Raw genomic sequence first — 25,417 nt, forward strand, 5'->3', positions numbered from 1 at the left:
ACGGAAATTGAACTCAGGTGTGATACACCACAGTTAGGTTATTTTTAACAAGGGGCAATTACTTTTTCACACAGGGCCATGTAGGTTTGGATTTTTTCTCCTAAATAATAAAACCATAATTTAAAAACTGCATTTTGTGTTTACTTGTGTTATATTTGACTAATGGTTACATGTGTTTGATGATCAGAAACATTTTGTGTGACAAACATGCAAAAGAATAAGAAATCAGGAAGGGGGCAAATAGTTTTTCACACCACTGTGTATATATATATATATATATATATACAGACACACATACATTGCTTACAGATACTTATAGGCAAGACAAAAATCAATGTGTTACTTTCAATAAGTGTATTATCCAGAAGTGAGGAGCCCATCATCCTTTAACACTCTGCTTCCCATTTTGGACATTGAAGACCTTCATCCTAGCTTCTGCTTGCCACTCATGTGATGACAAAACGTATATAATGTGGTTTGTGACTATAGGCATTATAAAAGGTACTTAATGGAAAAATAACAATGAGCTTCAATGGCCTATTACCACGTTTCAGTAATTTAGAGGAATACAAATTATGAAACACCTCAGTAATGGATATAAAATGATTTTGAATATTAAGAATATTGAAAGCTCATAGGTTTTCTTTTTTTGTTTTTAATTTATCGACATTAACATAATGAGACCATATCACATGATATTAATGTATGCTTTTAAAAATATTTTGCATTTCTCTACATAACAGCCAGGCATCGTAAGATACAGTTGTATTTAACTGATTTTTTTTTTAATTATACTGATAAATAAAAAAAGATGGTCATGTTGAACTTTTACCTCTCGACAGCTTAACAATTCTATATAAACCACTTATGTGTGTCTCAGAAATAGATGAACAAAAACCTAATTAAGTAAGAGGTTTAATTTGTAACCATGCACATGTTTCTCACTGATTATGAGATTGGTTAGTGAAATATTTGTCAGAGAGGTGTGCAAGTTGTCTCCATCTAGCTGTCATCTTTTAATAAACAAATGGACTCTTGAGACAGTCAGCTATAACAATTGAATGCCAGTCAACCATAACAATTGAACAGTTGAGACCCATGGAGTATACGTGCTATGAGAACTTCACTTCATTACTACAAACGTAACATACATTTTTATGTAGTCAAAGATATTATATTAGCACAAAAAGAAACACTTGACTGGTACATTGAGGAAACTCTATAGACCTGCATGTCTGCTTGACCAGCAACATTACCTATCAAACAGAAGTGACATCTTTGAGGAGTTTTTTGTAGTCTTAAACCCCTACAATACCAAACTGAGGAAAACAATCTGCTGTTCAGCAATACAGAAATTCTACAGCATGATGTCCATCAGAGCAATCGTATTATATATTAACCTTTTCTTGGTTAAGAATGGGGAGCTAAAGCAACATATATTTGATTTCAATAGTCTAACTTGTTGTCCTGTGGAAGCACCATGTGTAGTGCCGATACGGAATGCTAGCCACATCCAGTAAATTGGATTAAGTCTGAATTCCAACAGGACTATTCCCCTGGGAATTTAGCCCATAAATATTTATGTGATGGATTTTATACAGTGCAAAGGATACCCTTTAAATCTGCTCCATGTTTCCCATTTTTACCACATTACATGTTTAATCCTGGCAACAGGAAAGCTTGCAATAAATCAATCATTCTTGGGAGTCAATACACAAATGTTCATAATGCAATTAACAAAAAAAAAAAAACCAAAATGCTAAAGCTCTCTACATGTGTCGACTATAAATTGCTCACTGGAACAACAATCTAGCAAGCCCTCTGAGCGGGCAGGTATTTAAAAGCCTTTTGGCACCAACACTGGACAGTTTGCATGATTCTCAATAGAAAATTCACTGCATGTTCAGTGAAACACAAGGCAGATGTTTCAATATTTAATGTTATAAAAAAAGCTGGAATATTTGAAGCTTTGACAGAACTGATTTTAAAAAAAATGCTAATTTTCTGCAATTATGCTCTCAATCCATCTCGGGATTCTCGTTAAGTACTGCTTGCCAGTTTAAGTGATTTAAAATATTTTACAGTGATTTTAATGCTAAAGTAGCCTTACTTAAGTGAAGTGCATCTGTCACAGAAGCATATACAATAACCACATAACATCTCCCAGTTCTTCATCATCTTCCACAGTATACTGTGTAATACTAGTACTAATAAGTTCACTCAATGCATCTTACCAATTATTAATGTTGATTACTCATGCAAAAATTAAAATGGATAAATAAAATAGTCATATGCTGTCTTTTTTAAACATCACTATACAAGTTCTTAATTAAAAATCATCAGTAGTAATTCCTTTGGGGATGTTCCTCAGAAAAATAATGTATATGAACAAAATTAACAACAATAACACTAATGATGCCAAAAAAGTTCAGGCTAAGAGAGGTGCAGCAGCTTTCACTTCATAATTTGCCTGTGGTCAAGCACTTCAGATCTAGCATGGTAAAACAAAAGACAATTTTTTTTCTTCTACTTCATAAAATCCCTACAGAATATTTTCTGTTATCTCACAAATAAGCGACCATAGCATTTGAGGTGAAACGGAGAAAATATATTTTGACTGTAAATGCATCGTATTTTTACCAAAGGCAAAATTTTCACAGAGTGCATCCTTTGTTTTCACTTTCTATTGCTGACTTAATGAAGCAAGAAAATGCACAACATTTACTATGTTTATGTGTTTTATTTGTTGCAAGATTTTCTCCCAACAAAAGCTGTACCTCTCTATGCTAGGCAGAAATGCAGATCATTAAAAAAAATAATAACAGAAGACAGTCTTTTGCAAAAAGTTGGAAATCATCTGATATATCACCATCACAATCTTTAGAGAAAGTCTAAATATATCTAAAATATATCATTTTGAATGATCAGGCATTACTCTCATGATACTGAATGCAGCTGTCAACTTTATCTTAGAGAGAGAAAAATACCGACTTCCAGAGTACGTAGTCAAGGTGGTGTCATTCCTAAAGACGTAGAATCACAATAATACACGTGCATGCTATGTGGATTATAGGAGTAGAACTGTGAAAACAACAATTACAACCCAGATGGATGTTAGATCAACAGCAAACATTCATCGTACACAGGAGCAAACAACTGTAGGGAATGTGACTATTTACAGTAGTTACCATGATAAAGATGTGATATTTTAGTGATACACCACAGTCACTTAGCATCACCAGATGGTTTTGGTAATAGAGTTACACAGGAGAGAGAGGCCATTCATGAGTTGCAGCATCATAAAAAATGACAAGAAATTACTTATCAATAATAGTTTAGAATTTATTACAATTGTTGTAAGTTAATGGTCCTTCAACATAATAACTCAGGAAACAAACTAAGTGAGTATATTCCGTAAAACTGCTCTTTAACATCATAGTTCTGACAACATTTTGTGCCTGGCATCTCTAAAACCTTTAATTTAATTTATTTGTGCAGCCTTTGAAGTTGTTCTTAAATTTGATTGACCATTTTTACAGGTGTTTTGATGGTAATACTGTGTATTCTACTGCATACTTTAAAATACCTCCTTCAAATCACACATTTTCTTTTTATAACTAAAGGCTTTAAATAAATGATGTTTAATAGCCCAAAATATGATACATGTCATAAAAATATTATAGGCACAATGCTAATTCTGCCACAGTTTTCTAGCTTCTTACCAGTTGCTATTAAATGTTAAAACCCTTAAGCCAATCAATGTTTGTCAGCCATTTTAATAGGATTATGAACCATTATTTATTTTACTTTTTCACCTTGAGTATATTTTGTGTAGTGTTTTTGTGTTGTCTGCTGTGGCCCTTTAATGATCCCAACATGAAACTATAGCAAGTACTGTATATATCTAACGTTCTAAATGTAGTGTTAAACAAGTAAGTATGTTTGTATTGTTCTGAATCGGGCTTTTTCCATGTCCTGTATCCTTTTTAACTTTCAATTGCATAAGCTTATAAGCCCAAGGGTTATTGTCGAATTTACTTTTCAAAAATTGACTAGCTTCCTTTTTTCCTATTTTAATATGTAAATTGAACAACTTAATAACAAACTATGCACACATGGAATGATTTTAATTGTACCATCCTGTACCATATCATCTTGAATTTTATAGATCATTCAATTAACTGGACTGCAATTAAATACCTGTAAATCATGGTTACAATATTAAGTAATATTGTTCAGAACTGTTATATATTTGACATAGCAGAATACCCGCGCTTCGCAGCGGAGAAGTAGTGTGTTAAAGAAGGTACGAAAAAGAAAAGGAAAAATTTAAAAAATAACGTAACATGATTGTTAATGTAATTGTTTTGTCATTGATATGAGTGTTGTTCTCATATCTATCTATATATATATATATATATATATAAATATATATATATATATATATATTGTCAGGGATGCCAGGGGCCATGACCCGGCCGGGACGCCAGGAGGGACCGGAAGAGGGTCAGAGCCCTGCCTGGATCACGTGGGGTTTGCCTTCCGGGTTGCTTTGGGGCCACGGTTCAAGGGCATGGAAGCCCTTCCCTGTAGGAGCCCGTGGTCACGCCAGGAGGCGCCCCAATGCCTTGGGACTTGTTTCCCCAGCACTCCCGCCACACCAGGAAGTGCTGGGGGGAAGACTTTGGAGGATGCCCGGAGAGCAGCCGGGAGGACAGCCGACACTTCCGCCACGCTGGGCGTGGTCAGAGAAGGAATGCCGGGAACACCAGGTGCTCATCCGGGTCGTCTATAAAAGGGGCCGTCTCCATTCATTCGGGGCTGGAGTCGGGTGGAAGTAGGGCGAAGCAAGAGGAGTGTGGAGGCGGCCGAAGAAAGGCATTGTGGCCAGGACTTTGAGTGTTTGGGGTACTGTGCACTGTTTGAACTGGGTCTTTGTGACCATTGTTTGGGTCTGAGTGACCAATTAATTGTAAATACTGTAAATAAAGCGTGTGGTGGTTTGTGCAAAACAAGATGTCTGCCTGTCTGTGCCCGGGTGCCGTTGACATCTGGCGTAGTCGGCAGGATGCTCCGCCTGTTGCAAGGCGGGGACCTGCAACAAACAAATTTGTTGTGGACGGCCCGGCGCAGCAGGACCCCTGCGTGCGCGGGTGCTGCGTGCACACAGCCCCGCGGGGTAAAGGAACCCCACGGACCGCCAGGGGTCCGCAGGAAGGCCATGTTTCCCTGATGCGGGCAGGTGGCGTGCCTACAACAGTGCAGCGGTCTACTACGAGCAGGCCGTTGCTGAAGGCGCCCGGGACCGCATGGCGTCAAGAAAGGCCACGCCGAGGAAGTGTCCTCGGTTTGACGAGTCCGGGAAGACTGTGATGGCACTGTCAGTCCTCCACTCGTGTGCGTATCTTCATAATCCGGCGGAGGACCTCATAATCGTATCGTGCAAAAGAAAGTGTGAATCGCCTTAATATTATTTTGCCGTGGTGTAGAAAAGGGGTCCCGTGTTTGCACTTGTCTGGGCTATAGCGCAGGGGGAGGAAGAAAAAAATTAAAAGGGCTCACTTTGACTTAAGGCAGAAGCGCAGTCAGCGTCTCAAAGGCCGGCACAGCTATGCGCGCTGGCTGCTCGACTTTTGCTGGGCAGGAGACCCCAGTTTTGTACACACGTTCATGATATCAAAAGTCTCAGCGCTCTTTGGAGGTAATTCATATATTATATATATAGCAAAATACCCGCCGCAGCAGAGAAGTAGTGTGTTAAAGAAGTAATGAAAAGAAAAGGAAACATTTTAATAATAGCGTAACATGATTGACATTGTCATGAGTGTTGCTGTCATATATATGCCTGCCTAAATAAGTCACCCTCGCTTTGCTCTTACTTTTTACCGTTCATTTAATCATGGCTAGTGGCGGAAAAATTATAAAATGGAAGGAGGATGGCTTTACCAAAACAATTATTGATGGCGAATCGATTATTCATAAAGCTTGAATTGGTGATCTGTTTTCTGTGTTAACCTCATATTTTTCATACTTCTTCTCAAACTAAGGTGGTGCGAGGGTAAAATGAATCGGGATGCGCTGATCAATGTAATCGGTGTACCAGGAAATCATGCATTGACAAAAGCTCCCTGTGCTTGTAATGCAAAGTGTGATTAAATGCATTATTTTTAGCAGCGTTATGGAGCACATGCATGAAGCTTCTCAGCTGTGCTTGTGCTAAGAAAAGGAAAGATTTTAAAAATAACGTAACACGATTGTCAATGTGACCTTTTGTAAGTAGTGCCTGGAGGATTCAGTGTGTAGAAACTCTAGAGACAGCGTGTGTATTAACTTGTGGATTTTTCTGTGAGTATTTGGTGGCAGTCTGGCGAAGTTGCTTGGAAGACAGCGTTAGCTGAGCTCAGCTCAGAGCAAAATGAGGTAAATGGGAGGGAGATGATGACGTGACTCCCCCACCCGCCTTAACTGTCAATCCCCCACAAACACAGTCTCTCGGAATTTGCATAAGCACACCCCTTCACCTACAATTTTAACTTAGTTACAAAGTGATCAAAACTCGTTTATATCCTCGTCCTCTCATTAAACTTGTATCCCGCATTCCCGTGGGCATGTGAAACGCCAGCGGTAGCCTGTCTATGAACTTAATTTAAAATTTAGGTTTACACCTTGCTTTCTTTCCGAGGTAGCAACACTCATGAATATTGTAGTATATGTCACTCGCTTGCTTCTTATTGTTTCGCTGCCTTCTCAATTATATAATGCATGTTTTCTTAAGCGCTTTTTGGAGGTCTTCCTGGTTTTCTACGCACTGCGTTGACAGTCAGTTCACGTGATTACGTGGGAGGCGTGATGATGTCACACGAAACTCCGCCCCCCACGTCATTGCAGCTCAACTCCATTACAGTTAATGGAGAAAAATACCTTCCAGTTATGACCATTAGGCGTAGAATTTCGAAATGAAACCTGCCCAACTTTTGTAAGTAAGCTGTAAGGAATGAGCCTGCCAAATTTCAGCCTTCTACCTACACGGGAAGTTGGAGAATTAGTGATGAGTGAGTGAGTGAGTGAGTGAGTGAGTGAGTGAGTGAGGGCTTTGCCTTTTATTAGTATAGATAAAATACAACAGTTTTGTCTAATTTTTACAGTTAGTGAACTAGGACTCCTTCAAGAGTAGAGAGTGTGAGATACTGTAGTATCTGGGGTGTTCTCACGTGTTACCCCAAACAGTGCTAAGTCAAGATTTTGCTATAATAGCTTCGAAGCAGGGATCATTTCCAAAAAACATAGCCCAGTTAAACAGATATATTTTGGACAGTCCAAGTTGTATTAGATTGTGTTTTACTTATTTTGATGGATGCGTCTATGTCATAATTCCATACATTATCTGAAAACCTAATTGAAAGGTGATGCTCTCAATACATTGGCACACTGTTCTTTGGAAAACACATTCTACCATAAGTCTTTATCACAGTAAACAGTGAGGGTAGGTTAAGAAAGTAGATCAGGTTTCTTTTAAGAAAATCACTACCTTGCATGTATTACATGTTTTGATGAAAGATTATATTTTAAACAGTTCAAATTATACTAGCATCCAATCTGTTAATATATAAATTGATTCAATACCAATTGTGCTCTGTATTTAAAATATTGTGTAATTTAAGCATGGTAGAAATTGTGAGGTTCTTATATAGATGCAATTCACAGTAGTATACAAAAACATTATAAGCAAAAATCAGAAGAAAAAAAAAAGTGTCTAGAATTATGCAACATTCGTTTCAAAAATTGGCATTAGGAATATTTGGTAGAAAAGGAGTCCCAAGCCTTTTAGGGTTTGTCTCAGTCAACATTATAATTTGTGCCAATTACCTTAGGAAAACTTATCAAAAACCCTCACATTCAAGGAGTACCAAAGTTAAACAAGTATTCTGGAGCTCTAGAAATTTTAATATGGCGATGGCTATACATTTTGGCTCTTCTTGAAGAAAACAAATCTAGTTCATGGTCTTCAGTACAATGTAACAGCTTTTTTTATCCATTGAATTTTCACTTGCAGCACTCCTTTCACCTTCTGCCTTTAAAATTCTTGTAGGCTCTGAGGATGACATGTGCTTTCATACAGATGGAGTTGTTAAAACCGAGTGCAGTGTTATGTTGGTGTCAAAAATAGAACTTAACATTAAGAGAAAAAAGGTGAATTTAGGTAGGATCAAACCACAGGAAATACTTCTATGTGGTCTGTCACATACCTTCTGATGCTACCACTACTACTAAAGATATGATGATTTTTCCCCCAGTAATGCCATTTAATTTGCTACTCTCACATTAAGTCAAGATTCCTATGCACTCAGAACAATTGCTGTCACTGGTGCTGCTTTCCCAGGAACAGCTATGGAAAATGTCATTCTGTTAGAATTATCACAAGGCTCTTCATCACTTCAGTGACTTTTAAATCATGCTGTTCAAAATATCAAAGCTGTGTCACCTTTTCTTAAATTCTTTATAAAAGTTGTTTACAGGTTAAGTGGGTTCTCAGCGTCTTGCAGTAGTAAAATGTTATACCAACTTAGTCATAATGGATGCAATGAGAAGGCAGCCAAAATGGCACCTTATATTCCCTAACTGAACAAATATCAATATGCAAGCTTTCGAGACAGCTTAGGTTCCTTCTTCATGCAGCCTGTAATTAGGCAACTTACCTGAATAAGGGGCCTAAGTTGCCTTGAAAACTTGCATATTGTAATATGTTCAGTTAGCCAATAAAAGGTGCCATTTTGACTGACTTCTCAGTGTCTTGCAGTATTTTTGATCCTGTTCACCAACTGCAGAATTTAACTCACCGTCTTTAGAGTTTCTTTCTGGCTGTGTCTTCATGGTGTAGTTAACTTAACAAATTCTAATTAACAATCTGAAGGTCTTCAAAGATATACTGAATGTGCATTAACCATGAATGAATGTGAAACAGACCTGATACTATTTAATTAATAATGTTATTTCTAAATTCCGCTGGGGCCTACGGTTATGATGTTTACTCTCAAATTTATATTTTCCAGAACAACATAAACCCAGAAGTTAGGAAAATTGTGAAGTATTCCACCAAATGGCTCCAAAATAAGCAGAGAATGGTAAATTTTAGTAACAACACATTAATAATATTTATGAGGGACACAGACACTGTGCAAATGCACAGCATGTAATCAGAGTAAGCATGATTCCCATGATTGTGTTGAGAGCAAACACTTGGGGTAATGTGTGTTTGCAAATGGCTTCCAGTTTTGTCATTTGTATCTGTTAGTCAGAAACTGTAACAAGAAAAACTATACAAGGGGGGGAACTTTAGTGTAAAATCATAATAAATAATAATCAAAATAGTAACAAGTAACATGTTTCAAATCTACTTATTCCAATTTAGGGGTGTGTGGTTTGAAGCACATCCATGCAACACAGGATGCAAGGCAGGAATGGCCCTGAACCAGGTGCCAAGCACATTCAGGCACAACTCTGACATGCATAAACTTTTTCAATTGCAAGCAAGCCTAACTAGCATATTAAGGGGATGTGAAAGGAAGACTGGAGAACAGAGAGGAAAACCCATGCACACACAACGTAAATATACCGACGGCACATAGGCGACAGATGAATGATGGATTTGAACCTGGGATGTAGGACCAATGAGGTGTCAGTACTACCCAATGCATCACTGTGAACAATGCATGTTAATCAAAAGCAATAAGCTTTCAGACATGAGGATTACTGAGGTAAGAAATGCCACACTCCATTAGAAGTGAACTGGCTGTAGAATTAGACACAAACAAAGACATTAAAAAGGATTCGATTCTTCTTCTGTGGGTTATCATCCTTTCAAACGAATTTTGAGCCCTCCATTAAGGCTTGAATTAAACAAAAAGCAATCTCAGCTGAACATTTAAATTGCGAAGAAGGCCTTCCTTGGTATTAATTAAACATAAAACAAGGAATAAATATCCTTCTCTTTAGGGGTTGTAAAAAACATGAATTTTTCATGCTAAATATGAGACCTAAAATGGCCAAGGAGGGAAGGCTTAACTAACTTAATAGTGGAGAACCAAACAGGAATACCAAATACAAGGAAAGAAAAAAAAAACAACAACAACAACAACAAAAACTTGTCAAGCTATTTGAAGTGCATGTTCTGCTTGTGGCTAAAGAATAAATTCTGCAGTACACTGGTTACCACCTCTTAAACATTACACAAAAATGTGATAACTTTATCACTTATGGTGCATCTTTTTGACATTTATAGCTCCAATTACTGGACAGTTTCAGAGTTTCTTTCAAAGGTCAACCCTCTCTTCATGACTTCACAGTGGTCATGTGCACAACATAAGAGTAATGAAACAGTTGTCCATATCCGCTGCAGGGGAATGATAAAAAAGCAATAGCAAGTTTAAAATATATACAAAATGGAAAAAAAAAATAAAAATTAAAACATCATAAACATTTTGACAAGTATTCAAATGCAGGGCTGTAGTATGCCAGAGACTATCCTGACAGCAATGAGCTAAGCGCAGGTAACAGCCCTTAACAGAATGCCAATTCAAAATAATACTATAAAATGATTATTCACTATCTCAGTTCACACCACCCCCTTGTGATGCCCAGGCTGGAAGCACACAAAAGCCCAAGAGTTGGGTCAAGTGGTTCCACAGGCCATGAACCATATTCTCTTTTTTCTTAGATGAAGACTAAAAATCAGTACAAGATGGTCATGTCCAGCAGGAACAAGGAAAGGGCATGGAAAAGGACACTGGGGCCACCCCTTCTGGACATGTCACTTTAGCAGCATGCTTGAAAGGGAGAACCACAAGAGAAAGAGACAAGTCACTTCTGGCTACTGAAATACAAGAACTCACCCAATGTAGAGTGGACCCTACACATCAAGTGTGCATGTGTCCATGCAGAAAAGGAGAAAAAAGTTATCTGAAAGACATGTGAAAAGTTCTAGTAAAGCTTGGCTGACTAAGAAAAAAACCTAGAAGTCTACTACTGTGGACAATATTTAACATTTCAAATGTAATTAATGTTATATTTTTAAATAAAAACAATGATTAAGATGGTGAGCTTTCTTCCTCACGGTTGAAGCACCACGTGGAGGTCAGCACATCTAAAGTAAATTTTCCAAATTAGCATCAGGAGTATATAGTATAACTAATAAAGTTAATATCCAGGTCCATCTAAGCTAAATAAATATTGAAATGAAAATTCTTGAGATAATTTCAGAAGTAGGACAACAAAGTTTTCTGATAATTGAATAGTGAACTATCTATCTAAAATTAATGTTAAATCCACTGCCCTATAATGGACTGGCACCCTGTTGGATCCTGCCTTGTGCCCTAACTTGCTGGTCAGACCCAGTCCCTCTTGACCCTTTGATGGATTAAGGGGGTTTGGTAAAACTTCAATGAATGTTTAAGTGAGGGGTGCCCACACTTTTTCGGCTTGCAAGCTACTTTAAAAATAACCAGGTCGAAATGATCTACCTACATTAAAAGTACTAAAAGTACTATATATATATATATACCGTATTTACTCGTGTACCGTGCACATTTTTTCCCAAAAATTTGCATTAGAAAATCAGGTGCGTGTCATACATGAGGAAACTTCTTCAGCTTGGACTTGCTCTCTCGCTCGCACACTCGCGCTCTCTCTCGTTTGCTTGCTCGCCCACTCATGCTCTCTCTCTCGCTCGCTTGCTCATGCACTTGTGCTCTCTCTCTCGCTCACTTGCTTGCCCACTCACGTTCTCTCTCTCGCTCGCTTGCTCGCGCATTCACGCTCTCTCTCTCACTCGACAGTGCTCGCTCTCTCTCTAAACACTTCCTATAAATCACAACACGTGTCGTACACGGGGCAAAATTTTTTTTGTGATTTTCTTTGTGAAAATTAGGGTGCACATCTTACACGAGGGCGCGTGGTACACGAGTAAATACGGTATATATATATATATATATATATATATATATATATATATATATATATATATATATATATATACATACATACATATATATATACACTGAGTATACTTTATACATAAAATGTATGTTGTCGTACCTTGCATAACTGAATAAACTTTATGGCACAATAACAATTCAATACATTTATGGTCACTACAGTATTTGGACTTAATAATCTTCATGTACTAAATACCTTTCTTCCATGTAGAGCCGAACAATGCAGTCAAGGAGCTTTTGAATTCAGCTGAGTGAAAAATGACGGCTGTCCGATTAACTGTGATTTTAGTCCCCTCTCTTTTCTCTTTCTCAGATCGCTTTTTGGAAGGAAGTCAGTTTCGTAGATTTTATGAACAGTTCGAAAGTGCCTTTCCTAATTTTCCTTCTTTGGAATAGCAATGATAGATTGACAGATCAGACAAACGCACTACGATTGTGACATTGAGAGAAAAAAATCATCTTCCAATTCCACATCCAGCCCATACCCTCCCCAAACATTTTTTTTTTAAATCCCTTCTTTAGTCGATATAAATTGGAAGGCCAACTAGATCACAGGCAAAGTTTTGCAGTAGCTCACGCGTTTGATCATGCGTGCGTGTTGACCAATGTGTTAGAACAGAAGCGATCTCAGACTGGCCGCCCTGTATGTCAATCAAGTGGCAAATGCCATAGGGAGGATATATGATAGACTAACGCTTAAAAAAATTTTTTTTGGAATGCATCGTGATCTACCTGCACTACCTTTGCGATCTACCGGTCGATCACGATCAACGTACTGGGCACCCCAGGTTTAATGTATTGAATAATGTGACATTCAAATGATAAACAGGAAAAAAAAATTGCATGGTTCACCACATAATAGAACCTTGCTATACACCATATAAATATTATTATTTCTTATTATTTGGCTGTCTCACAGTAAGGTGACCTGGGTTCGCTTCCCGGGTCCTCCCTGCATAGAGATTGCATGTTCTCCCTGTGTCTGCATGGGTTTCCTTCAGGTGCTCCAGTTTCCTCCCACAGTCCAAAGACATGCAGGTTAGGTGCACTGACGATCCTAAATTGTGCTTGGTGTGTGTGTGTGTGTGTGAATCCTGCGGTGGGCTGGTGCCCTGCCCGGGGATTTGTTCCTGCCTCCTGGCTCCAGCAGACCCCCGTGACCCTGTGTTAGGATATAGCAGGTTGGATAATGACTGACTGACTGACTTATTATTTGGCTGATACTTTTATCCAAGGTGACTTACAACATTTGAGATATAATTGGTTACATTTCTTTTGTTTTTCCAATTGAGCCACAGGCAAGTGAAGCGGCTTGGTCAGCGTCACACAGTCTTAGTAGCAGGATTTGAACCTCAACCAACAACCTCAGGGTTTAAGTTCCATATCCTTAACCACTGTGCCACACTGTTGCCTAATATAATGCAAAAATTCTCTTTGTCATAATCAAATATGTAGTGTCACCAGCTCTATAAAGAATTTCATATTTTATTTCACAAAGCTTGCAGTTTGGTGCTGCATGCTCATGAACTGCAAAAATTTATTTAGCTAAGTTTTAAATAGCCTAGCAAATCTATCCACTGATAACTAGATGATTTGGAACAGTTATACTTGCTGAAAGCTGTAAGGATCTGGAGTGTCTTTACTGGCATCATGTGCAGCCACCAACAAGACAGGTATATAAACAGTCACAAATTACTCTTAAGGATAACAAGCTGGCAAAAATTACTTCATATGATTTTTAAGAACTTCACTGGGAACACAGTACTGAAATTCACATTACAAGAGAAAAAAAACTCCATTATCACAAAGAAAATAAACATTCATCACTATATTCTGGACAAAAAAATGGTTTGAGGTAAAATTCAATTTTGAATATCAGAACTGAAGAACAGATGAAGACCTGGTTAAATTACTGTCTTATCAAACCAATTGAAAACACAATATCTTCAAAGGAATCCCACTAACTATACTTTGCTATAACAAAACAATTTATTATAAAAATAATGAATTGTTTTCTGATTAAAAGATTGGTTGCAATAAGACACTGTTCTTTCTAAAACTTCATATATTGTACTGCTTGAGGTTCTCCTAATCAGGGGCAAAATTACAATATTTCAAAAGTAAAGCAAATACTGCAATTATTTTTTTTACAAAGAAATATATGAAAAATCAGGCAAAAAGACTAATGCTAACATAAAGTTATTCCAGCACCAAGATGCCAATTAACATGGCCTTTATACTTCACCGTATGGAGCTGCCAGTTTTCACTGTACTGCAGCACTGCATTACCCAGTAAATGAAGTGTGCAATGCCCCAAATATGCGCCGTATGTTAGGAAACAATAGCTTTATTTTGGTATAAAGTCATTAATCTTCAAAAACATTTGTAGTTATAGTACACATAACACACAAGAAAATCTCCAAAGAGTAAGTGATTGAAAGGACACATTCCATAATAGGTCTGTAACCATGTCATCTTTAAAGCTCTATTTTGGACTCATCAATCAATATCATAACAGTCCCATATGGTTTACCTTTTCAGACTAATACACGAGATATTTGAAGAAAACTACTGGACATAACACAAAATGACTAATGAATGAATGAGGCCTGTTTAAAAGTGTGCCCCAAGCATCCTGCAAAGAACTGGTGTCCAATCCAGTGCTGTACCTGTTGTTGCTCCAGTTTCCCTTAACACTGAGAAAAGTAAGAAAAGAAAATGGATGAAAGAAATAAATGAAACATGAAAATATTAATTATAACACAATGTATGTGCTGTATTGCTCTCTATGTAATTGTCTCTTCTTGTTAGTTTTCTATGCTTTTGTGTAAGTTTGTACTTGTTGTGACAGACATCCAGGGACTTTGCCCCACTGGGACGCCGCGAGAAGGGCACCATCTTCCCTGGAACGTAAGAGGGCAGGCACGGACCTGGGGAGCCCAATCCTGTGGAGCGACATGGACACCACCAGGGGAAGCCTGGGCAGCTCCGGAAACTGGGGTATGCAACGCTTCCGCCACACCTGGAAGTGCTGCCAGAAGAGGAGCTGCACGGCTTAACGAGGCCATGTGGGATGGAATGCAGCCACACCCAGAAGTGCAGCCTAATTTAGGTCAATTATCACCTGGAGCTCTTCCGGGTGGGCTATAAGAGAAACTGACACCCACCACTCAAGGAGCTGGAATCGGGTGGCAGAGGACGGAGCTTGAGGGTGAGAAGGCAGAAGAAGAAGAAGAAGAAGAAGCAGCAAGAGAAAGAGAACTTTGTTGGAGAACTGTGCACTGTTTGCTGTGTCATCGGGTGTTGGGTAATACATGTAAAGTGTGTGTGTTTTTGGACTTTTGACCTCTGCATCTTTCTGTGCCTGCGTACCAGGTTCACACTGTTCACCCATTTAGGGTATGTTTAGATGCTAATGTTGTCTTCCACGTACGTTTCTCAAATTTTCTTAATGTAAAATGTCTGCCTTACTTGGCTGTCATTTGCATGCTTTACACAGTACATTATATGGTGTCATTCATGGTAGTGTACTCCACATTTGTTTTTACAAATGTGAGGCTGAAAATTACATTTACATTTTAAAAGGCTGTTATTCCAAAATAGGTATGTAGAGGATCAAAGTCAAATCTATAAACTGTGGCATAGGACCAGAAAGAATTTAAGAAAGTGTGCCATTCCATCACAGAATTCAGTCACAGCGGAGATAATTTACAGTGACCAATCCAGCTACCAAGCTCAGTTTTAAAATAAGAAAACAAGGGTATGTGAAGAAAACTACCCAGACATTAAGTATGGACCAAGATTTGCAAGAGAAAACTCAGGAGCTATGAGACAGTACTGCTAACCTTACAGCTTTGCTATACTTGCAATGTCTGTACATGTATGTGATATATTTAAAGTAGAATTTTGTTTCACAAAAAAAAATCCAAAACAAATGATATTTCATGACCAGCATAATCTGCAAAATTGACATAAAAAGAAAGGTGTTTAGTACCCACCTAGAAGGGTTTTCCTATGTTAATTCTACATGCATCTCCCTGTCATTTAGAGTTTAAATAAAGTTCTGTGATGAAGAAAAAAAAAAAAACCAAAGCAACAATGTCGCATGAAAACATTATGCTGAGCCGTGAAATGTGTGTTAGGGTCGTTGTGGTAGGATCCTAAACTATCCATCGGAGACAGAAACAATACTTGGAACATTCTTGTGCAGCACTCAACAGAATACATATCTGTTCAAATCAAGAAATCAAACTGTTAATGAATGTCTTTTGCTCTTTTGATATCTGTCATACTGCTAAATGATCACTATTTTGTTTTGCTAGCTTTGTAACTCTTCACTCATGGTGATCAGCTTTTCTAACTGAACTGCTACACATGTTTAAAACAGTCCCTAGTTTGATGCTACTTGATTATGTTGACCTCTTTTGTAAATCGCTTTGGAGAACAGCGTCTGTTAAGCAAATAAATATAAATGTAAATAGGAAAGGGAGATATGTAAGTGATGACAAGGGGAGAGTTCCCATGTAGTGCATTTTCCTGTAGAGAAAATGCAGTAATGTGCAAAATGGTGCATCATGGTACACGTACATGCAGCATGTCACATTTTTAAAAAATGTACTCCACCATGGTGAAGGGAATATTCTACTACAGAAAAAATATCTTTTCACAACATAATAGATGAGGAGGCTTAAAAGTACATTGCGGATACACAAAATATCCAAGAAGCATCTGATTTTAAAATATTTGGAAAATAACACACACATTATGTGAAAAGCTAGAAATATCTAATATGTTTCAAATCAACATACATTGACAGTGCGCTGCATAATGAAGAGATCATAATTTAAAAGAAAGTCTTAACAACTGGATAGAATACATAGAATAGAAACATATACTCTACTACTAACGAGACTTATACCAATATGAAAAAGTGCTTTCCAGTCTTTTCCGGATAAGTGCACCCCTATAAAAAAATGACCTGCTTTAAGTATCTACTGATACATGTGTGAATAAACTTGATTTATATCTAGGTAGCAGTTTCATAATAAAGTACTACCATGGCTTTAAATATATTTTAAAAAATGTAAAGATAAAGTCATACTAGTCAATTCAACACTTGACACTGTGAAATGTTGGCAGTTGATTAGAAACAGTAGTAGCAGGGCTGTTCTTAAAGCAGATTGTATTTCCTGAGCTTTACCTCGATTTGGGACACGGGTGAAAATGCCACTTCACATGGAGAGCTAAAAGTAAGACCCTCTTTTAGAACATGCTTTCTTAAATCATATGTACAGTATATGGATATTCCTTCTCCATATAAAATTAAAGCAGAGAGAGTGCTCTGTTAAAGCACTTTCATCTTCAAGGCACCCTTTGAAGACAAAACCAGAAGATATTCCTAAAGATCTGTTGGAAGGTTATTATGGGCAGTTAAAACTGACAAATTTTTTTCAGTCTTAAAAGAATGTAAAGATTTTGGCAAACAAGATGAGACCGTTCAGTTCATCTACCTCATCTGTTTAACTAAAGGACAAGTCGTCTCAATAATTCATCCTCAAACTTTTTAAAAAGTTCTGCCTCCACTACATGACTTGGCAGTTTGTTCAAGTTATGTACAATTTGTTTTGTGAATAAGTGTTTCATGGCTTCCACCTTAAATACACATCCCATTAATTTTCACTGTTGCCCTCGAGTACACACTTTACTGTTTGACTGAAGGAGTTCTGTTGGATCTACTTTAACAATACCTTTGACAATTTGAAGACCAGGATTCATTGCCAACTTGTTCGAGACTAAATATGTATAAACTCCCCGAGTCTGTCAGAGCAGAACATGAATTCTTCTGCACAGCTTCAACCGTTATGTCATTTTTGTAACATGGTGACCAGAACTGCACACAGCACCTCAAGGTGCAGTCTTCACTACTGCATTGTATAGTCTAAGCATATTATACCTTGATTTGTTTTCAACCATTTTAACAATATATCCTAACATTTTATTTAGCTTTTTAATTGTCTTTGCACATTGCTTAGATGATGGCAATATTTTATCAACATAAATGCCAAAATTCTTTTCAGAAGTTGCCCCGTAAAATAGTGTCTCCCCATTTGTATTTATAATTAATGTTCCTTTTGTCTATGCGTAGCACTTTGTTCTTTTCTACCTTAAACTTCATGTTACTGCCTTGAGCTCCTACAATTCTAGTATCAACTGTGAATTTCACAGGTTTCCTGGAGTGTGCCAGTGACAGAGGGGGGCATTTTTTGTAAACTGGGTGGTTCCATTTCTCTCTTAGGCAAAGGAACATGTAAAAATTACATTTAAAACACAGCAGATGAAGAGGCAATAGGCACCCATTGTTTGGCCTGGGGAGAGAAGTTAAAAGGCAAATTTCCTGGATAATCCTGTTACTGATTATTGTGATGGCTGTCTATAGGATATCTGTATTTGTTGTCTTGCAAAAGAATCACCACTTTGAAGTTTTAACTGCTTAAACATACAAACAATGCAACATTGTGATAAAAGAACTGCTCTTTCCTTGGAAAATGTTTGTATTAACCTGACTTGGAAATTAATATGTCTGAAAATATTGTTTTCTAATCAGCATATGTGTACTCATTGGTAGTTGGTAACAGTCCATCCATTCATCATCCAACTCGTTATATCCTAACACAGGGTCACGGGGGTCTGCTGGAGCCAATCCCAGCCAGCACAGGGAGCAAGGCAGGAACAAATCCCAGGCAGGGCGGCAGGCCACCGCAGGTTAGTAACAATACATTTTGTTAACTTGTGTTTTTGGTATTTGTTAAACCCAGGAAATTTAGATGTGCCATTGTTTAAACCGATTGTCCAGGACTGACAATGGCAGGGACTGAAGGAGATATAAAGTTCTGGGCAGGAGAAGGCAGGGAGAGAGATGGTCCACTGAGAACGCTGCCAAGACTCGCAGAGAGCACGAGGGCTCACAGGTAGACAAGAGTTCATCGCTGGTGTGACGTGAGGCACAAGGACGGCAACACTTACCCCCAGGGAGGAAGAGACAGCTCCACAAGAAGACGGTTGTGGGTCCAATGACAGAGGGAAGCCGCATGAAAGGACCGAGCAAAGCTGGCAGACGAGAAGAGAGGCGTGCCAAGGCTGCTGCAGCACAAGGAGCCCAGAGTGGGAAATGAGTGTCCGGTGAACAGAGTGCATCCGTGGACAGTTGAACGATTAATTGTTGGGGTAACAGTGCGCAAATTGGACTCTGCACCACTAAAGGTTGTATCCTCCAATTCTTGTTTTTAATGGACTTTTAGAATGTGGACTGTGTGTTTTCCTTTTAAAAAAAAGGAATTTCGCTCCTGATATTGTTAGATTTTATGTTCGTTTATATTGTCTTGTGTAATAGAAATTAATGTTGCTTTTCCTGAAATTACTGCTGTGTCTTTCATTGTGTGTTTATTCACCGGCCAATTTAAAGAAACCTGTGTGCTATTATCATTAAATTTCAAGAGTTCCCAGTCTCTTAATAAAACTGGGTGGCATAGTCGGATATTTTAATGGTGTCTAAGTTAGATTACCTGTGAGTGTGACCAGACACCTGTCACACCAGCACCTTTGTCCTGCTGGACAATCATCCTCCACTAACCTTAACCAGTATGAATGTCATTAACACAAATTAGAAAAATGAAGTGTCCAGGGTCAGACACCTGGGGACTCTGCTTATGACCTCACTCAAAGAGGTGCATTCTCCTCTTATCTGAAACTCTTGGTCTCCTTCAAATTAGCAAACTTAAAATCAAGCTTTTTTTGTCTTTTTTTTTAGTTACCTCAGATGAATCTGTCTGAATTTCCCCATGGAATTAATAAAGTTTACCTAATCTAATTGAATCTAATGCCAGCAACATCTAGTTTCAGAATTTATCTTTACTTTGGTATTGTAGTCTTATTGAAGGTCTAAATAATTATGTTGTATGCTTTGTTTTTGTCAACTACCACAGTAGTTTCCTCAAAATAAGTCTAATAGATTGATCATCCTAGCTTAAATCCATGCTGGTTGATACTTAGTACATTGTTTTCATATACAGTAAGTACTTTTCTACTTTATTTCTTACAGGCAGACTTATCTAATGCTGCCTGAATTGGGGGCTCAGGCTAAATTTTGGAATGAAACATTTCTTACAGTCATCCTCCAAACAAATGGGGAATCTGCACAAAATTTGTTAGAGATAGAGTGGGTTTGCATATCAGAAACACACAACTTCAGCTTTACATGTTAGCTTATAGTTGTCATAATTCTTCATGATATAGAGGTAAAATGTTTGATCTGTAATTACCATCTTACTTCTTATTGATTGAATCACATTTGAAACTTTTTGAAATTGACTGTTTTCAATAGGCCTAATAAAAGTGTAAAAATAATGTCCAATATGATGTTCAATAATGTTACAATAGATAACTGTAATCAGTTCTTTCAGTACAACCAGCAGAATTTCATCAGGTCCAGTCTTTCAGTTGTCAAAGTTGTGAAGCACATCTCACTCTTCTATTGTAAAATCTGTAAACTGTGTTTCTGTGTTACTTCTCTGTGATGTATTTCATTTATTTCCCCTTTTTCAAAACATTGTTAGGATCGGAAATAGGCTATATAAATAAAATGCATTCTTCCCCTTATTATTATTACAAATACTTGGGTAAAATATTTATTTACTTCATTTGCTCAGTGGTTTCCTAAGTTTTCTTTTACAATTCTTTAACTGGAGTAGTACTTGAAAATGTTTGTTGCTTGTTTTGGCTTCACTTCACTTCTCATTTGGGGACACCAGCATATAAATAGCCCCTGTGTTCCCATACTGGCATCTTTATCTCTGCCCTGGAATCAACATGAGGACTTTTGGATGCCCTGTGCTATCCTGGTGGTTCTCTTTCTGTCAAGAACTACTTGCCAGCAGGACACTCTCTAACAACTCATGAATTAAACAAAACAACACAGACATACAAAATGAATGTGTAGACAATTAAATATTTTACTTTTAAAAATGAGATGTATTTTATACTGTAAGGCATGAACAAAGTGACAGGTACCATGCTTATCTGATTCATTTTAATAGTTCTAGTAAATAATACAATTACAGCTTTCCTCCTGACGTTTGGCTTAGAAACTGCAGAAGCCATTCTCATCTTCATAAGATTGCACAAAAGTTCTTAGTACAGTAGACTTTAATTCACTACTCTTTGCACTCTGCAGATACACAAGAGAAGAAGGCCCGGTGATGGACTAGTACCCAGTCGAAAGATGGACAGACTCTGAGTCCTGTCACCCTAAACTTGATTAATCAAGATCAGAAATGGATGGATGGTATGTTGTTATTACAATCAGACTCTGACATTATGAAAGGTTACAAGAAAATATTTTCGACAAATGATACAGTTATATACATTCTCACAGTCTAAGAACTGAATAAGCACAATTAGAATACTTGAAATGGGTCTATTTATTTTTTAACTTTTTGAAATCTGCAAGGTTTCCAAATGAGTTCAGCTCTGACCAGGTTCTTTTGACGATTAATTACCAAGGAAGCCAAGAAAGACAAGCAGAGGAACTTACACATCATACACTGACAGAAAAGAACAATGGTTTTCACAGAGTTGTGACATGGCAGCCAGCTATACATTAGCCTATGAGAAACACTTCCTAGAAAAAAAAAAACTAAACAAACATACATAAATCTACTACCTACTGGCATACAAATTTTGTTACTTGTTTCAAAAATGGCATGCAATTTTTCTGCTTTGTTTTGGAATAGTAAATAAATACACCTCAATTCAAATTAAAGATAAATTTAAAAATTGATGAGGTGAAAGCATTTAAATCAATGTTTTGTCACCTTCAAGATTTTTGAAGGAAAATCCTTGATACAGTTATTTGTTCATTGTTTCATTTTTATTTAAACTTGTGTTACATACATGGAAGCCCAACCTTGACAGTTCAGTCTTCTTAAGCCACAAAAGCCTTGGGGAAAAATGCTTTATATATAAACCACCTAACTCCCCAGCATTCAAATTGTCAGATTCCATAGTATTTTGTTAAAAATAAAAGAAACAAAGCTTCATTAATTAAAATACTGCACATAACTCTCATGATGCCTTCAGACATAAAGGCCTTACCTGAAATTTGGCTTCCTCTGTAGTCTTTATCTTTGTACATCCTTTGTGAACAACTGAAATTCGAGTACCTGATGCATCCAGATGGCAGTTCTGATCATGGAGATTCCTGTAACAAAAAATACATACGTTTCATTTCTAAACCAAACCACTAAACAGTTGTTATAATGTGAAAAATATATTCTAGTTAAAATTAAAAGAAAAACTAAATGCAAAAAGAAAATTCATCCGGCTATCAGAACCATGGGTAATCAGATCCACTAAAGTTACAAAAAACAATTTAAAGTTTAAAATCAACATCTTTGAAAAGGAAGAGGAAATGACAGCACCTGAAGAGAGTCCATGTGCACACAGAAAGAAAACCTGTATGTAAAGTCCATGTAGACCATGCTAGGTTATCAATCCAGGACTCAGGAGCTAGGAGGCAACAGCACTAACCACTGGGTCACATTCACATTCAGAGAGAGACACATTGGGGGTATGGGGGTGGGGGGAAACTATACTCTACTTTATAATCTTTGGCAAATTACTGGACAGTTTGAGAAATGAAATATTACTTTAAAGGCTAATTACACATTCACATTTGATGGTATGAAGAATCCAGAGTCACAGTCTATCATGCCTGTTTCTTAATAACCAAGAATTCTCCATGTGAAAATGAACATTAACATAAAGCTTTACAGCAGAGATCATAGAAACTGTATCTACTGTAAATGTAACAGGTCCTGAAATTCGAAAATGGGTTAAGGTTGCAAAAAGATGTATAATTGTATTTCACACTATTTAACAAGAATGTAAATGTTCACATTTCTCAGAAAGAGTATGTTAATGGTGTGTTTTGCTAAGCAGAGGGTACATCTTAGCCATTCCTCCTCTGATACCTGATATACTCCTTTAAAAACTCCATGCACATTACCAGAGCCTTACCCCAGCATATACTGTACACATATTGCATTTCCCAAATCCATACTTCAGTGTTAGGTGACAGTTAAGCTTAAGTAAACTAATAGATACTTTAGTGTTCATGGGGTCCTCTCAAAATTCTAAAAAAAAAATACATCAACACTCTCCCTGGTGTTTCTTACAGGAGTCGTCAGCCTCCTCATCTTACACATACCTTGAGGGTGAGTGTAAGTCAAGACAAATGATAAGATGCTAGAATAGACTGGACTTTATGAGTTAATGCCATTTAAAAAATAATGGACAAGACCCTAACAGAAAATTGATTGAATTTATTAATTCTGCAGAAAAATGTGTTAATCTGAAAATTCATATACACTTTTATTTAAAAGACTGAGCTGTTTGGCTAAGGGGCTAAATATAAACTGAATGCATAATGGGTCTTTATTACTGAAAGCGTTTTTCCCCTTATCTTTAGCCATTAAAGAGTGAACAGTCCTCTAGATATTACAAATCTCTCAAGAGGGTTATGAGGTCTTTTATTATTGAAAGATAAAGAGGCAAGAAATTTTCTGTCATAGATTTAAATGAGGCAACACAAGAATGCATGCAATAACATTATTCATATGACTCAATTATGTCATCCTATGAAATGTTAATTCTATGTAAATAAATTGCTTATTCCATTCATTCCTGAACCTGACTTTCAACTTTGGGTTCATTAGTGTGACAAAGTCAAGATGATAATGTCCAGGAGACACATATCACCCTCCCAGCCAAAGTAGGGATATTAAAGATGCTCTCATTCCATCTTACAAGGTCTTCTAAAATCTAGGTACTGTAACTGCTGAGCTCACATATGAAAACATCAACTTTTTTTTATAAACATTAAACAAAAGATTCTTAATAAAATGTGCTCCCAAAATACAACTTGTTTTTCATAATGAATGAATAAAAATTTATGACCATGCAATAATAATACCAACAACAAAATCAGACACTTCTTCAAGGCATCTTTAACTACTCTTATAAATGTATACATGACATTCTTAGGGAGGGCAGCTTGGTAATGTAGAGGTTCATTGCTCCCTCACAGCTCCAGGATACTGGAATTATACCAAAGCTGTATAGAATTTGCTGAAATCCTGCATGTCTGTGTGTGTTCTGGATTAATTCCTGACTTTAAATCAGACTATTGTGAGTCAGTATGAGTGCGCATTAAAGTATGCCCTGAAATGAACCAGGGTTGGCTACCTGCTCCGAAGACATACTTGGACTGTTTCTCATCTTTAACTGGATTAAGTGTGGTTTGAAAATGGATCAAAAATAATTGTATACTGGGGGAGAAATGCGACTACTTAAAGGTGAAACTGTTAAGTGTGATAAATGGGTTGAGTGTGTTTTTTGACAGGATTTTTAATACATGCCCTTCTCAAAGTTCTGCACTCTAAAAGAAAAAATAATCACAATCCATTCATTCATTTCACAGTGCCTAGGAAAATATGCACTAATTATATCATTCATGAAAATATCAAATTAATTCTGATGTTATATTTAGACGGTTCAATAAACTACACCCCAGAACTGGACAGATCAGTTAAGGATATTATGTTTATTTTTGAGCAACATCAGATAGCACACATAAACCTAAACACCAGTTAGAAAAGATGGCAATTCACGTCATCAAAAGCCAAAAGAGGCACAGATGAATGAGATTATTTTGCTAAGAGGATGCAATGACAATGTGCAAGAAACAGAACAGTGTGCAGAGATTTTGGCTAACACTTATTTTATACAGGATGTACACACACATGCATTAAACAGGGATTAAAGCCTGCTTATTTGAGTGCAGCAGCAGCTAACAGCAGAGCGCCCTACAGTATATCTTCTTTAAACACAAACATAGCACACGTGTATATGAACCTTACATAGTAAGATATTGTACATATTTTTTATAGTATAAAGAATGCAAATCACACCATAGAAGTTGTTTTGTATTAACCGTTTAAAGAATTCCTGAAGAACAAAAAGATGCACACATTTAGTGACATATTTTAAAATTACAGATATTAAGAATAAAAAGTGATCCAGCATCACTGCTTCTGATCAATTTGCTATGTATTTCTTCCAACTAAGAAAACTGATTTAACATTACTGTGAAAAAACTATACAGAATGGACATAATTATTATACTTTTGAAACAATTTAATTGCTCAGCCAGAACTGAAACAAACCATACAGTATGTAAGAACATTGAGTTTCCCTAACGTAGAAATCATCTATGCTTTTTTTTTTTACAGTTAAAAGTTGATGGCAAGAATCTGGAATATCAGAAAAGCCAGCCCCGGATGGGATGCGAGGCCATCACCAGGGATATTAAT

General features: G+C 37.1%; 1 protein-coding gene across 5 annotated transcripts in view; it reads right to left on the reverse strand.

Annotated features, from left to right (window-relative positions):
- enox2 (ecto-NOX disulfide-thiol exchanger 2) overlaps positions 1-25,417 on the reverse strand; it is a 918,217-nt gene that overhangs the window by 577,759 nt on the left and 315,041 nt on the right. For all 5 annotated transcript variants that reach the window (XM_039765983.1, XM_039765987.1, XM_039765986.1 and 2 more), the window contains exon 4: positions 22,140-22,245. In XM_039765983.1, the coding sequence (XP_039621917.1) occupies positions 22,140-22,179 (40 nt within the window). In that variant the 5' untranslated portion in view covers positions 22,180-22,245. The remainder of the gene's footprint in view (positions 1-22,139; positions 22,246-25,417) is intronic.

The sequence above is a fragment of the Polypterus senegalus genome, chromosome 10 (assembly GCF_016835505.1).
Source record: "Polypterus senegalus isolate Bchr_013 chromosome 10, ASM1683550v1, whole genome shotgun sequence".
NCBI classification, from domain to species: Eukaryota; Metazoa; Chordata; class Cladistia; order Polypteriformes; family Polypteridae; genus Polypterus; species Polypterus senegalus.